Consider the following 12,852-nt stretch of genomic DNA (forward strand, 5'->3'; position numbering starts at 1 on the left):
TCAAGTTTCAGGAAACTTTGGCTTCACAAGAAGTGAAGATTACTCACTGTTGACCTTATTGATGTTTCCCTGGATCTCAGCTTGTGTCAGCAACTCTTCATACACATCTCTTTCCTCCTCCAAAATAGAGCCATTCTGAAAACAAGCATACTTTTATTGAACAAAAAGCCTGCTTCTTTCCAGGTTCATATTGCTGATTTCAAGGTGGGGGTTATACCTGTGTGCGCACATGCACAAAGAGAAATTTAGTTAGGGAAGCAAGCGCTTAGGGAATATATATATATATATATATTAAAAACCCTCTTTATATATTTATAAATATAAACTTCAAAATTATATATTTAAAAAGTTAAACTGCAAAAATGCAGTTTGATTTTATTTGTTGTCTTTTTAACGCTCCCTATTAAATCAACAGCACCATCTCCCATAGAAAACCATTTTTTTGTATTATTTGAAGGGAAGTGGTATGAAAGCTTTGGTAGAGCTTCCTTACCAGATTATTTATTTATTACAGTAATCTGGATAAGAGCCAATAAACTGAAGTGGAATCCTGGAAAGGCAAAGGCCCTGTAGGTATGTAGTTTGCCAATCCAAGAGAAAGGCTCACTGTCTGTTCTGAAAGAGGTTACACTCCTGCTGAAAGAGCAGGTGCATAGCCCAGGGGTGCCCTTAGTTCCATCACTGCTGCTGGAGTCCCAAGTGACTGTGGCGGCTTGGAGTGCCAGCTATGAACTGCAAGCTGCAGCCTCCCACAGATGGTGATAGCTTGGCCACAATGATACAGACACTAATAGCCTCAAGACTAGATTACTGCTCTACAGTGAGGTATTGTTAAGGCTACTCTGGAAGCTAAAGCAAGTGCAGAATGAAGCAGATGGGCTGCTGTTGATAGCTGCTCCTTTCCAACATTCCTTGCTAAAGGAACTACATTGGCTGTCTGTTCACTACAGGGCCAGGTTTAAGGTTCTAGTACTGGTGTATGAAGACCTGAACAACAAGGAACTAGGATATCAGAGCGAGCACCTTCTCCCTTGTCAACATACCTGGTTGCTAAGGTCATTAGAAGACATTCTCCTTATGGTTTCACAACAACCCATGCCCCAAATGGAGTCCACCCCATTCCTATGAAACCCCAGGCCTTGGATGCAGAGGCAGGCAGAACACTGTACTGCTTTTGATGCCTGTTGAAGACATCCTTGTTCCAGGATGACTTTCTTGCTGACCAGTCAAGCTTTTAATGTTAACTTGTTTTAATTCTGCCTAGATATAGAGTGGTATACAAATATTGTAAGTAAGTAAAAACAATTTCTCAGTATGTTTTACCAGGGAATTTATCAGAGATGCAGGTGAAGAATGTGTGCACTGAACAATGTGATAAGGAGGAACAATACACCACCTAGAAAGGGTACAACTTAACTAAACACCAATGCTCCAAGATCATACAAAGTAAACTGGGGAGAGTCTAACTTTCTTGTCAGAACCAGGAATCCCCAAAGCAACTTTTGTCAGCTCTGCTGACATACTGAGTAAAGCTTTAGATGGTGAATTGTTTCTTTTCTTACAGCATATGGATTGCTTGCTTTTTGAACTTTTACTTATTGGGGAATAATGATAGTTTTATTATTATTAAAGATTTACATGATTTGAAAGATGCTTTGCTAGTAGCAATTGCTTTCTCCTGGAGATTTAGAGCTATCACTAAACTAAAATGTGTTTTAATTATTCTGCAGTAGCTCCAGTTTAGGAAAATATATCAATATATTTTGCATTCTATGTGCTTGCATTTGTTTTAGAACTAGAAGAGTTTGATTTCTGTTCGTTAAAATAGGGTGTACAAACAAATAATAATTCATTTCTAAGAACAGCATAACAGAGAACAAACACAGCAACTCAGTAAATTCAAGGTATCTGCCTTTTTGTATAATTTGGCTGGATCTGCATAGTAATGGAACTCAAACAAGTACGAACCTTTGTCTTACCTGTAGTGGTAAAAGAAATCTGTAAATAAAGTGACATCCAAAGATAGTTACACAGAATGTACCTTAAGTCTTGCATTCTCTTCTTTTCTCTTTTTAGCTTCTGAAAGTTCTTTCTGATAGCCAAGGGCAAGATCATCATTGACATTAACTAACACGGCATTGGGATTTTTCAGTGTTTTGACAGTTTGATCTGCAATTCCTCTTTCAATAGCTTCATTAATTGCAATTACAGCAGCATGCACTGAAAAAAAAATCAAGTTTTTAAAGAGAATATATGCTTTCCTACCAGACTTATTTTTAATTTAGAATTTGTTCCACAAATTAATGGCCAAAAAGAACCACAAATATTCACAAACCTAGAGAATAACCTAACACAACAGGACTCTTATGCTGGGAGATCAGGATTTTATTCCAGATGAAGCTTTATTCTGTAAGTGCTCAACTGCTTCCATATATTTGATAAATCCACCCAATTTGGCTTCTTTTTTCCCATATCCACCCCTCTTTAACTAAGTACAGTATCTAAAATTTTCAGTAGTTTTGACTGCTTACTTTCTTTCAGCTTCTGTTTTCTACTTATCGAGTTACATGTGTACTTTGCCCAGGATGGAAAAAGTTCTGAGCTTGGATTTTGGTATTTCTGAAAATGAGGGCTAGTCAGTGTTTCTGGATTCCACTGGTCCTACGGGTGAAACCCAAAGCCATCATATTACCATGTATTACATTATTACATCCCAGTTATGTCCTGCATCTTTTTTTCTGGTGAGAAATCCATGTTGTTCTATCGTCCTTCTCCACTCCATTTTACCATCACAACAAGAACTCTGTGCGGTAGGTTAGGCTGAGGATAAGTGATAGTCCTAAAGTCACCCTGTACAACTAGAAACTGGATCCAACATTCAGTCCTAAGTCCAACATTCTAATCACTACACCACACCTACTCTCTCATGGTAAGAGTCCAACTGAATCTACAACATTTTATCTTAAGACTCGACTAAGCAAATATCATGACTTCAACATGAAGCTAGCCTCCCCTCACACACACTTTCTCCTATTTTACATCCTACTCCAATACCTGCTTTTGTAACATCTTTCCTGATGAAGAAAACAGGAAAGCTTGGACAGTTTTGGTGACATCTGAGTGGGTCTAATAAAGGTTTTTCACTGATAGGGATTTTTACTGTGTGATCTATACACAATTTTAATGTAACAATATGGCTTTGTAGAAAAGGGGCAGTAAGCAGAAAGGCTTTATAAAACTGCAGTAGCATCTATTTGGATGCAAACCTAATTTACTTACTTATTTTCAATTAAGCATACTTGGAAACTTGACCTAACAGTGTAATCCAATGCATTTGCTCTCAGTAATACAGTCGATTAAGTTCAATGCTACTTACTCCTAGGAACTATGTACTATGACAGTACATATTTAGTAGGAAAATCTTTTAGTAGGAAACTCTAAAATTCTACATCAAATTAGATTCAAGGAAATTACAAAATATGCACCAACACAATATCAAAACAGTGCACTGCTTTTTTGTCCATACCAATAAATCCCAACCCTACTAGTATTATACTATTGTTACATTGGCCTTCAGGTTGCAATACAGATACAATATTGTCTTAATATTTTTCTATTGGGTTTTGTAAGGTTTATAACAAAAATGCTCATAAAGTGCTTTACGCATTCATAGGTACGATATGAAATCACATTACCATTATTTAGAGAGTTCAAGCTTGCACTGGTGTTGCTAATAGTACATGTTTAGTATGACTTTTTGTGAAGTTGTGTTTGGAAGAGGCATGTACACTGGGTATGTTCACACTGCACAGTAAACTTACTGTGAGTGAGCTAAGTGCAGCCCAGTTGATCTTGTTTGTTTATTTATTTAAAACTTTTGTATGCTGTCCCTTATGGCGTCTCAGGACAGCTTACAATCCTTAAAATCGAAATACAATAGAAAAACATATTTATAAATAACATAGTACAATAAAAATTTAAATCAAAATCAAAAGCGACTGCTAAAACGTTAAAATACTAATTTTTAAAATGGCAGTTAAATAAAAAGGTTTTGACCTGGCGTCGAAAAGAATATAAATTTGGCGCCAGGCACAACTCTCCGGGGAGTACATTCCACAATCTGGGCGCCACCACAGAGAAGGCCCTGCTCCAGGTAGATTTAGTGCTTCCCGCCAGCACAACCACTGAACAAATGGAAGCAGAAGCTGAGTTTGGCATGTAAACCAGGATCCTGACATATTTTTCCCAAACAAGCCAAATTTCATAAACCAAGAACAAAGCCCATCTGAGATTCTGGTTTGCAAAGGGAACAAGAAGCCGGTATACTTGGTTCGGACATGCTAAGCTTTCAATTCTGATTTGTTAGCAGTCACATGAGTGGGAGGGATCAAAGTGCTAATGGCCTATGTTAGCACACAGCTCATTCACATTCACAAAAACCAGAGTTATCCTGAGTCCTGACTTGGCATACTGTACAAGTGCAGCCATTTGGAAAAATTCATACCTTAGAAGAATTTTAGAAATTAGAAAGCATGGTGACATTTTTATACCTAGCACAGAGCCATCTTAAGAACACAAGAGCTGCGTTGGATGAGCCCACAGACCTGTCTAGTCCAGCACCCTTTTACCACAGTGGCCCATGAGTTACTTTATAGGAAGCCCTCAAGCAGGACACAAGAATAGTACAATCCTCCCAGCCATGTTCCACAACAACTGTTATTCTACTGAAATAAGAGCATTTCTATTTCAAGTGGGAAACTGAACATTTGTGAAGTAAGCATGTATTATGCTTCTTTCTGAGATTTTAAATTTTAATTTATTTATAAGCCATGATATATATTGTGACATATTTACATGCATCGTAGGCTGCAATCCTATATGCTCTTACCTAAGAGTTAGTCCCATTCAACTTTGTATAGGTTGTGTTGAAAACTACCTATAGAATAGGCAGTGGGCATATTTGCACATTGCAATAACTTGTCCTGGCATGGTAGGTTGGTTATTGTGTGACTAATCCATGGAGATAAGCAGAATGCTGAGGATCGTTCACCCTGTCCTCCCAGCTTGATCCTTCCATAGGACCCATGATGGATTGCTGTGTTATGGCAACTCAGTAAGTGTGTATTAGTCAAGTTGGTCAGCTGAAGCTAGTTCAAACTGCAGGAAGCCTCTGGCTTGTAATTTTTATTACATGAATAACACAATTCCACAATTTCCTCAAGTTTTACTTCTTTACTAAGTTTTACAAGTTTTACAATTTCTACTGGAGGTTTTTAGCTAGATCTTTGATCTGCAGAATAAAAAGTGAAAATGTAAATATGTCTAGCTAGCATACAAAGAGCATGCTAGAATTTTGTACTATTAAAGTCAGGGGAAGAAATTCTAGGATATTTTAGAGCACAGGATACTTCACTTGATCAAATCAGTTTTCCGATATCTCCAACTATAGCAACTTTCAGATACATTATTACCATATGTTGGAAAAAAGGGTTGGAATATTCATAATATTGGCCAGGAAAATGATGTGGTTGCACCTTCGGCAGCCCATTGTGATGACTTTGCCCAGCACTTTAAGGAAAAAAATCACCCAGATTCCCCGCGATCTGGACTCCACAGTTGATATGGCTCCAGTATGGGAAGTGTCCAGAGCACCATCTGGTCCATAATTATTGAATGAGTTTCAGTTATTGCGGCCTGATGATGTAGACAAGATGCTTGGAATGGTACTTCCTACCACCTGTCTTCTTGCCCCTCTTGGCTACGTAAAGAATCTAGTCACGGGATTGGTCCCTGAGTCCAGGAGGTTAACAATGCCTCACTGAGGGAGGGCCAGGTCCCTGCCACCTTGAAGGAGGCAGAGATCCAGCCAGTCCTGGACCCAGAGGTGGCTGCCAACTTTAGACGGGTGGCCAACATTCCGTTTTTGGGCAAGGTGTTAGAGCGGGTGGTGGCGGGACAACTCCAAGCACTCTTGGATGAAATGGATTATCTGGACCCATTTCAGTCCCGCTTCAGACCCGGCTATGGTACTGAATCTGCCTTGGTCACCCTGTATGATGACCTGTGCAGGGAGAAGAACAGGGGGATTGCGTCCCTGTTGGTTCTCCTGGATCTCTCAGCAGCTTTTGATACCATTGACCATGGTATCCTTCTGGATAGGTTGACCAGGTTAGGAGTTGGAGGTTCTGCATGGCAGTGGTTCCACTCCTACCTGGCCAGCTGATTCCAGAAGGTGGTGCTGGGGGACTAAAGCTCTGCGCCATGGCAGCTTTGCCATGGGGTTCCACAGGGCTCTATTTTGTCCCCCATGCTCTTTAGCATCTACATGAAACCGCTGAAAGAGGTCACCAGGAGGTTTGGGCTGCGGAGTCACCAGTATGCTGATGATACCCAGCTCTACCTCTCGTTTACATCTACTCCAGGTGAGGCAGTGGCTGTACTGAACTGATGTCTGGCTGAGGTAATGGGCTGGATGAGGACCAATAAACTGAGCCTCATCCAGATAAGACAGAAGTCCAGTTGTGGGCGGATCAAAGTTTCTGGTAAGTGATTTTGGCCTTGTCCTGGACGGGGTAGCACTCCCTCTAAAGGACAGGGTCCGCAGCTTGGGAGTACTTCTTGATCTGGGGCTGTCAATGGAAATCCAGGAGGCGGCAAGGAGTGCTTTCCTACAGCTTCGGCTGGTCCATCAGCTGCGTCCTTACCTGAATGAGCACTACCTAGCAACAGTGATACATGCTCTGGTAACCTCCCAGTTGGATTACTGTAACACGCTCTATGTGGGGCTGCCCTTGAAAACTGTCTGGATACTTCAGCTGGTACAGAACAGAGCGGCCAGGATGCTAACAGGAACCGGTTGTTATTCTCACATAACGCCAGTCCTCTACTAGCTCCACTAGCGTCTCGTTGAAGTCCGGGCCCAATTCAAGGTGCTGGATTTGACCTATAAAGCTCTAAATGGCTTGGGACCAGGATACCTGAGCCTATATTCTTTTTGGCACCAGGTCAAAACCTTTTTATTCAATCATTATTTTAAAAAATAGTATTTTAATGGTTTTAACAGTCACTTTTGATTCAATTTATTTTTATTATTTATATATTGTTTTATTATATTGGTATTGTTTTATTCTGATTCTAATATTGTAAGCCATCTTGAGATGTCATACATAAGGGATGGCATATAAAAGTTTTAAATAAATAAATCTATCTGTTAGGCAAACTTACATGCTGCTTCATCCACCGAAAGTTCACTGGCCAGGATTCCTCCAATTTTACTGAATGATGGCATCTGTATACCATACTTCTCCAGTTCCTTCCGCATGTTACTGATTTCTTCCTCTAATTATTGTGGAGAGGGGATAAAAGAAAAGGAAAATGTTTATAGGAATTTTTTTAGAATTTATTACATGACAAAAGCATGCACAATTGACATAAACAGCAGGCTCTTAACATCATTCTTTCCTTCAATTCTCCTTTTCCTTTCTTCCTGTTTGAGAAAACTGTAATCCAGAAAACTACAATGATGTTACCTAACCAGTTTTTAAAAAGCAGAACACATTCTGTATATAGCTATTCTACAGTCACTTCAGCACAGAAATATGGAGAAAGTTAGGGGAGTAATGAAAAATGATCACATAAACATAGTGGCACTAGAACTTTCAGTAATATAAGTATCTGTTAAGATATAATTGCAAAAAAATGTTAAAGGTACCTGTAAAGTCTACTTTCCCAAGCAAATCCTGGATCTGTGGAGCTATCCCTAGCTTAAACAAATATAAACTACAAAGAAAAACAGAAAATAATGTGTTATACCACAGAGAATTAATTTAGAATCTATTAAACAATTAGCATCAGACGAAATAGATTGCTGTGTATTAAAACTTATTCTAAAATATATGTGCTGGTTCCTGAGGTGCCAGAGGAATCTTTTTCTGCTTTTTTGTTAGACAAAACTGCTAATCTCTTGAAATTATTTGCAAGCTGCTTTTCTCTAGAAACAGACTTTTGGTATTTGGAGATGTCCTGTGCTCATATCAGTACAGATGCCTCATATAAAACTTGGCATCAATAGTCAAAATAATTTCAGTAAAAACTGGTTCACACACCCCAAAAATAAGTAATGTTTTTATATACAGAATGTGGAGATTGGGTGTTACAGCCTTTCAAGAGCAATTCACTTACCATCAAGTGTTCAAATGTTTCTGGGAATCTGAAGCAAACTTTGCATTACAGAAAACAATCTGGGAGTCCCTATTTTCATTTCTGGATTGCTCGAAAAAGCTAAATTACTTCCATTTGAAAATGTGCGTAGTGAAACCATCTGGACAACAGCTGAACAAATTTACATTTTTATTCATGTCTTCCTGCCATGTGAAATTAACAACTGTTAAGAGTATGGGGAATTTATTAAGATTACACAAGGGTCTAATCAAAGTTGTTGTTATAAAAGAGTCAAAGCAGCCCAAACCTACTTAGACAGCATAATCGGTGACCAGGGCACTTTTTAGACTTAAAACAAAGGAGGATCCCAATCTGGAGGAGTTTAACATTTCAGAAATTGGACTAGAATGATGCAGCAAGGAGAAGGCAAGAATTAAAAAAAAAGATATGCCAAGCTTGTAAGCCAATATGATCACATAGTGGATTTGGCCAAGTTTCTGGATGTTAGGGAATAAAGACAACAAAGGAAAAATACTAGAAGAAATGTTTCAAAAGCACCACTTTTTAGGAAAGAAAGGATTACAATTCCAAATATGCAGGCTTTTTTTAAGGAGGAAGCTCCAAGAGTGGCCAGGAAAAATGGACATCTAAACTAAAGGATAATAGATAAGGATTTAGATTAGTATACCTGCATTAGTCTGCTGCCACCACATATTAATACCACTTAGTTCTTCCTCTTGTGGTTTTAGATTTGTGAAGGCAGCATTACACTTAAGATCTACTTTCCTTCATTAGAAACTGTTCAGCATGGCCAAACAACTCTATTGCTACTTCCTAGGAATACAATGGAGCCTAGGAATCATTTTCAAGTTTGAACTGCTGACTCTACGAGTCACCAATACACTGCATTTTGATAAGCTTACAATCATGAGTTCAGCAATATAATTTCCACAGGGATGTAGCTTTGATTACCTAGAGAAAACATCTGTTTGGAGAACTATTGCTTACCACTAGAGGGCAATGCAATTTTGCTTTTCTTTGACAATGATATTACTATAACTACTAATGCAGCTAAGGTATGCTTTTATGCATAATGAGTATCACAACTGAAAATTGTGCATTAAAAGTGCTCTTTCCATTTTAACATGAAAAATTATTAACACAGACTTCTGTTTAAGCTTTAAACTAATAAGACTCTTTAAAAACATTTGTCACTTTGCTGTGAATTTACACACACAAACACAGACCCACACATAGTATGAATATGCAAAGCATATACAAAGGACACGCTTCACAAGTATTAACTGTGAAGCTTTAACAGTAAGAATCCACCTTAAATTCAACTGTAAGTCAGCAGTATGGCACAACGGCCTATTAGAAAGTGCTTGGTCTTCAACTCAAAGTATTTTTCAATGTATTGTATGCAACTTTATATACAAGAACAGAAGAACAAACTATGCCATTTAGCAAGGAACTGAAAATTTAAAAAATGAAAAGGTTTTAAGGGGAGTAAGTAAATATTAAAAATTCAGAGATTTAGCATGCACAAATTCGTACCAGGACAGTTACATGTAGTGACTTCTTAAAGATTTACTAAGCATTGTGCACAGGGGCAGAGTTTTGCAAACAAGATAGGAATTATACATTTGAAGTTTATATTACCATAATAATAGTAATAATTCATCAGGCATGATATCCAAACATGAATACAAAAGTATTCCTTATTTACAGCTTGAGAGCAGCATTATACTACAAGAATTCACACAAAGCATGCAGTATATTCACAACAGGCAAGGAAGTGCATAGTTTGGGAGTGCTCCTCGACCCAGAGCTGTCCTTGGAGTTCCAGGTGACTACTGCGGTGAGGAGCATTTTCCTTCAGCTTTGGCTACTTGGATGAGCAAAGCCTAGTGATGGTGACCTATGCCCTGGTAGCATCCCTATAGGATTACTGTAATGCACTCTACATGAGGCTGCCCTTGAAGAAGCGCCTCCTTCCATATATACCTGTCCGCCCCCTAAGATCTGGGTCAGAAGTCCTTCTTCATGAGCCCTCTTTGAAGGAGATCAGATGAGTGCCTACCTGGAGAAGGGCCTTCTCTGCAGTGGCACCCTGGTTATGGAACATGCTTTCCAGTTAATGAACATGCTTTCCCAATATTTTGAGTGTTAAAGTGTTTTAAGATGGGGTTTTATTTGAATTTTGTCCTCTGATGCTGTACTTTTATTTCATTGTACTACCATCCTAGGTCTCTTTAGTGAAGGACAGTATACAAAGGCAAGCAAGGAAGGAAGGAAGGAAGGAAGGAAGGAAGGAAGGAAGGAAGGAAGGAAGGAAGGAATCAAAGATGGGTGCCTCCAGATGACTATTTTATTATTCATTGTCTTGCTTCATTTACCAGATTTTGCAGGGACATCCAGACAATGTCTTCCATTCATAACCATCCATAGTTTCCCACTACTATTTGCGCCATTTTTCTTACCAGCAAATATCCACTGGGGGGAAGTGAGAATGCCCAATGTCACTCTACAACCCTCTTTCATGCACACCTATTTATCTCAGAGCAATCTAAAGTGGGGCCAGCACAAAGTAGGGCAGAAAATTCACCCAGGCATCCCACATTCTGCCAGTATACACTGGCTAGGGCAAAAGCGGAAGGCAGTTTTTTAAACTTGCTATTCTGGCTCCAGGCTGGCACAGACAAGGGCATTCTTGGGGCTCTAGATCTGATGGATCCAAAGTTGGGGTTGATTCATTCATAAACATTTTACTTCAGGGCCTTCAGTCAGTTTTGTTTTGTTGTTTGTTGTTCAGTCGCAAAGATGTGCCTGACCCATCACGACCCCATGGACAACATTCCTCCAGGCCTTCCTGTCCTCCACCATCCCTCGGAGTCCACCCAAGCTCACACCCACTGCCCCAGTGACTCCATCTAGCCACCTCATCCTCTGCTGTCCCCTTCTTCTTTTGCCGTCAATCGTTCCCAGCATCAGGGTTTCAGTCAGTTACCACTAGCAAAACTACTGCCAATAGTGGTCTTCCTGCCAGAGAGCTTTTTGTGAACAGAACAAGACTACTGGAGGGAGGGAGCCTATCTATCTGCAAGAGGCATCTCCATCTATGGAAGGGGACATCCACCCAGTCCAAACCCTCTGCATTAAACTACCTCCACAGTTTAAGAAAGCATGTTTATAAAAAGCATCATCACCGTCAAAACCAGACATTTTATAACAATGTACAATAATTTTCCATGGAAGGTAGTTCACACATTCATTTGACAATCAAACGTATACTGAGTAGTTCCTGAAATAAACTGATAACTATATATCTGATTCAAAGCATATATACCTGGAACAAGTGCTTTTGAAATTAAATGCTTTGCTTCCGAGTAGAAGAGTTTAGGATAGCAGCATGAATCTAAGCCACATCTTTCTTTGTACTTGGTGGCTTAGATACAGTATCCTAAACAAGGTCCAACTTGTTTGGGAAAGCTAAATTCCCAAAGCCAATAATACTGCAGAGAAGAGTGAAGAATATAAGGAAAACTGCTAATTGCCATTAGCATAGTTAAGCACAGCTGTATGTAATAGACTCCATGCCTATGTTTATTACTGCAGTCAAACAATCAGTCAAGCCATCTTCGGTACTCCAGCAGACAGAAAGATCTGAAACCCACTCTTTGCTCAACATACAGCAGAACATCTGAACAAAGATTGTGACATCACTGGAATGGAATTTAGCACCTTAAAAAAAATAAGCTGCTTAACATTAGAGAGTCTCTTGTGCCCACATCAGGAAACAGCTTCAAATTTGCAGTGAAACACGGTAACAAAAATACAGTGCTATAGTTTTAGAACACAGTAACTTTTCAGTTTGTATAGACCACAACTGCTCAGCAAAAAGGCTGTCCTTTAAAAACATCATAGCTTTATTTATTGTATTAAATACAGTTCAATTTCAAAACTCAATTCCGAGTATTTTTCAAGAAAAATTGACACATGGCATTTTAGTCCACCCATAAAAAACTATGGATTGGGTCTGGGACAAGACATGTTCTAGTTCCTTGGGACTAACTTGTTCCATTGGCTAAACTGGACCAATGCATAACTACCTTAATCTAGATCCAATCCTAAATCACCTCCTGTTTGGAGAAGGTTGAAGAGTGGGGAACCCTATATAATTGCAATCACACTTTGGCATCCCAGAAGATAGACTGTGTGTTTGTGGAGAACCATCCCTTGAAGATTTGGCTCATTATGTGTTTGAGTGTCAGACATATAGGGATATAAGAGAAAAATATTTAAATCCTCTTTTGCAGAAACTGAAATACAAAAGAGAAATTGTTCTATTTATTACAATCATCCAACCCATATGTGATACAGAGGATTGAGGTATTTACTGTTAAGCCAGTAGACATAGAGCAAAGTTTCTGGATTCTGTCCAAGTAAAGTGGATAGAATCTCTATACAGATTTAGAGATATGAAGGTAAGGGTAAGACTTGACACTAAAGACATATGCTATATGTCATTTTTATGTCTATTCACTATATTTTAATTAAATGTGTGTTCAGGAGTGGTATCTTGGACTGTTGTATTTTGTTTTAAATTTGATAATAATATTTTCAATGATCTGATTAAGCAATGAGCATATTACGAGTTTGAATACCATTTTCTGCTACTGTTTTGTGGTC

The 12,852-nt window shown here is 38.9% G+C and overlaps 1 protein-coding gene across 2 annotated transcripts in view; it reads right to left on the minus strand.

Moving 5' to 3' along the window:
• Positions 1-12,852, minus strand: part of IQGAP2 (IQ motif containing GTPase activating protein 2) — a 202,440-nt gene that overhangs the window by 76,395 nt on the left and 113,193 nt on the right. For both annotated transcript variants that reach the window (XM_044445917.1, XM_044445916.1), the window contains exons 6-9: positions 7,712-7,779; positions 7,225-7,338; positions 2,042-2,220; positions 48-135 (exon numbers count right to left, since the gene is read on the minus strand). In XM_044445917.1, the coding sequence (XP_044301852.1) occupies positions 48-135; positions 2,042-2,220; positions 7,225-7,338; positions 7,712-7,779 (449 nt within the window). The remainder of the gene's footprint in view (positions 1-47; positions 136-2,041; positions 2,221-7,224; positions 7,339-7,711; positions 7,780-12,852) is intronic.

Source organism: Varanus komodoensis, unplaced genomic scaffold (genome assembly GCF_004798865.1).
Source record: "Varanus komodoensis strain SLA01 unplaced genomic scaffold, ASM479886v1 scaffold5, whole genome shotgun sequence".
NCBI classification, from domain to species: domain Eukaryota; kingdom Metazoa; phylum Chordata; class Lepidosauria; order Squamata; family Varanidae; genus Varanus; species Varanus komodoensis.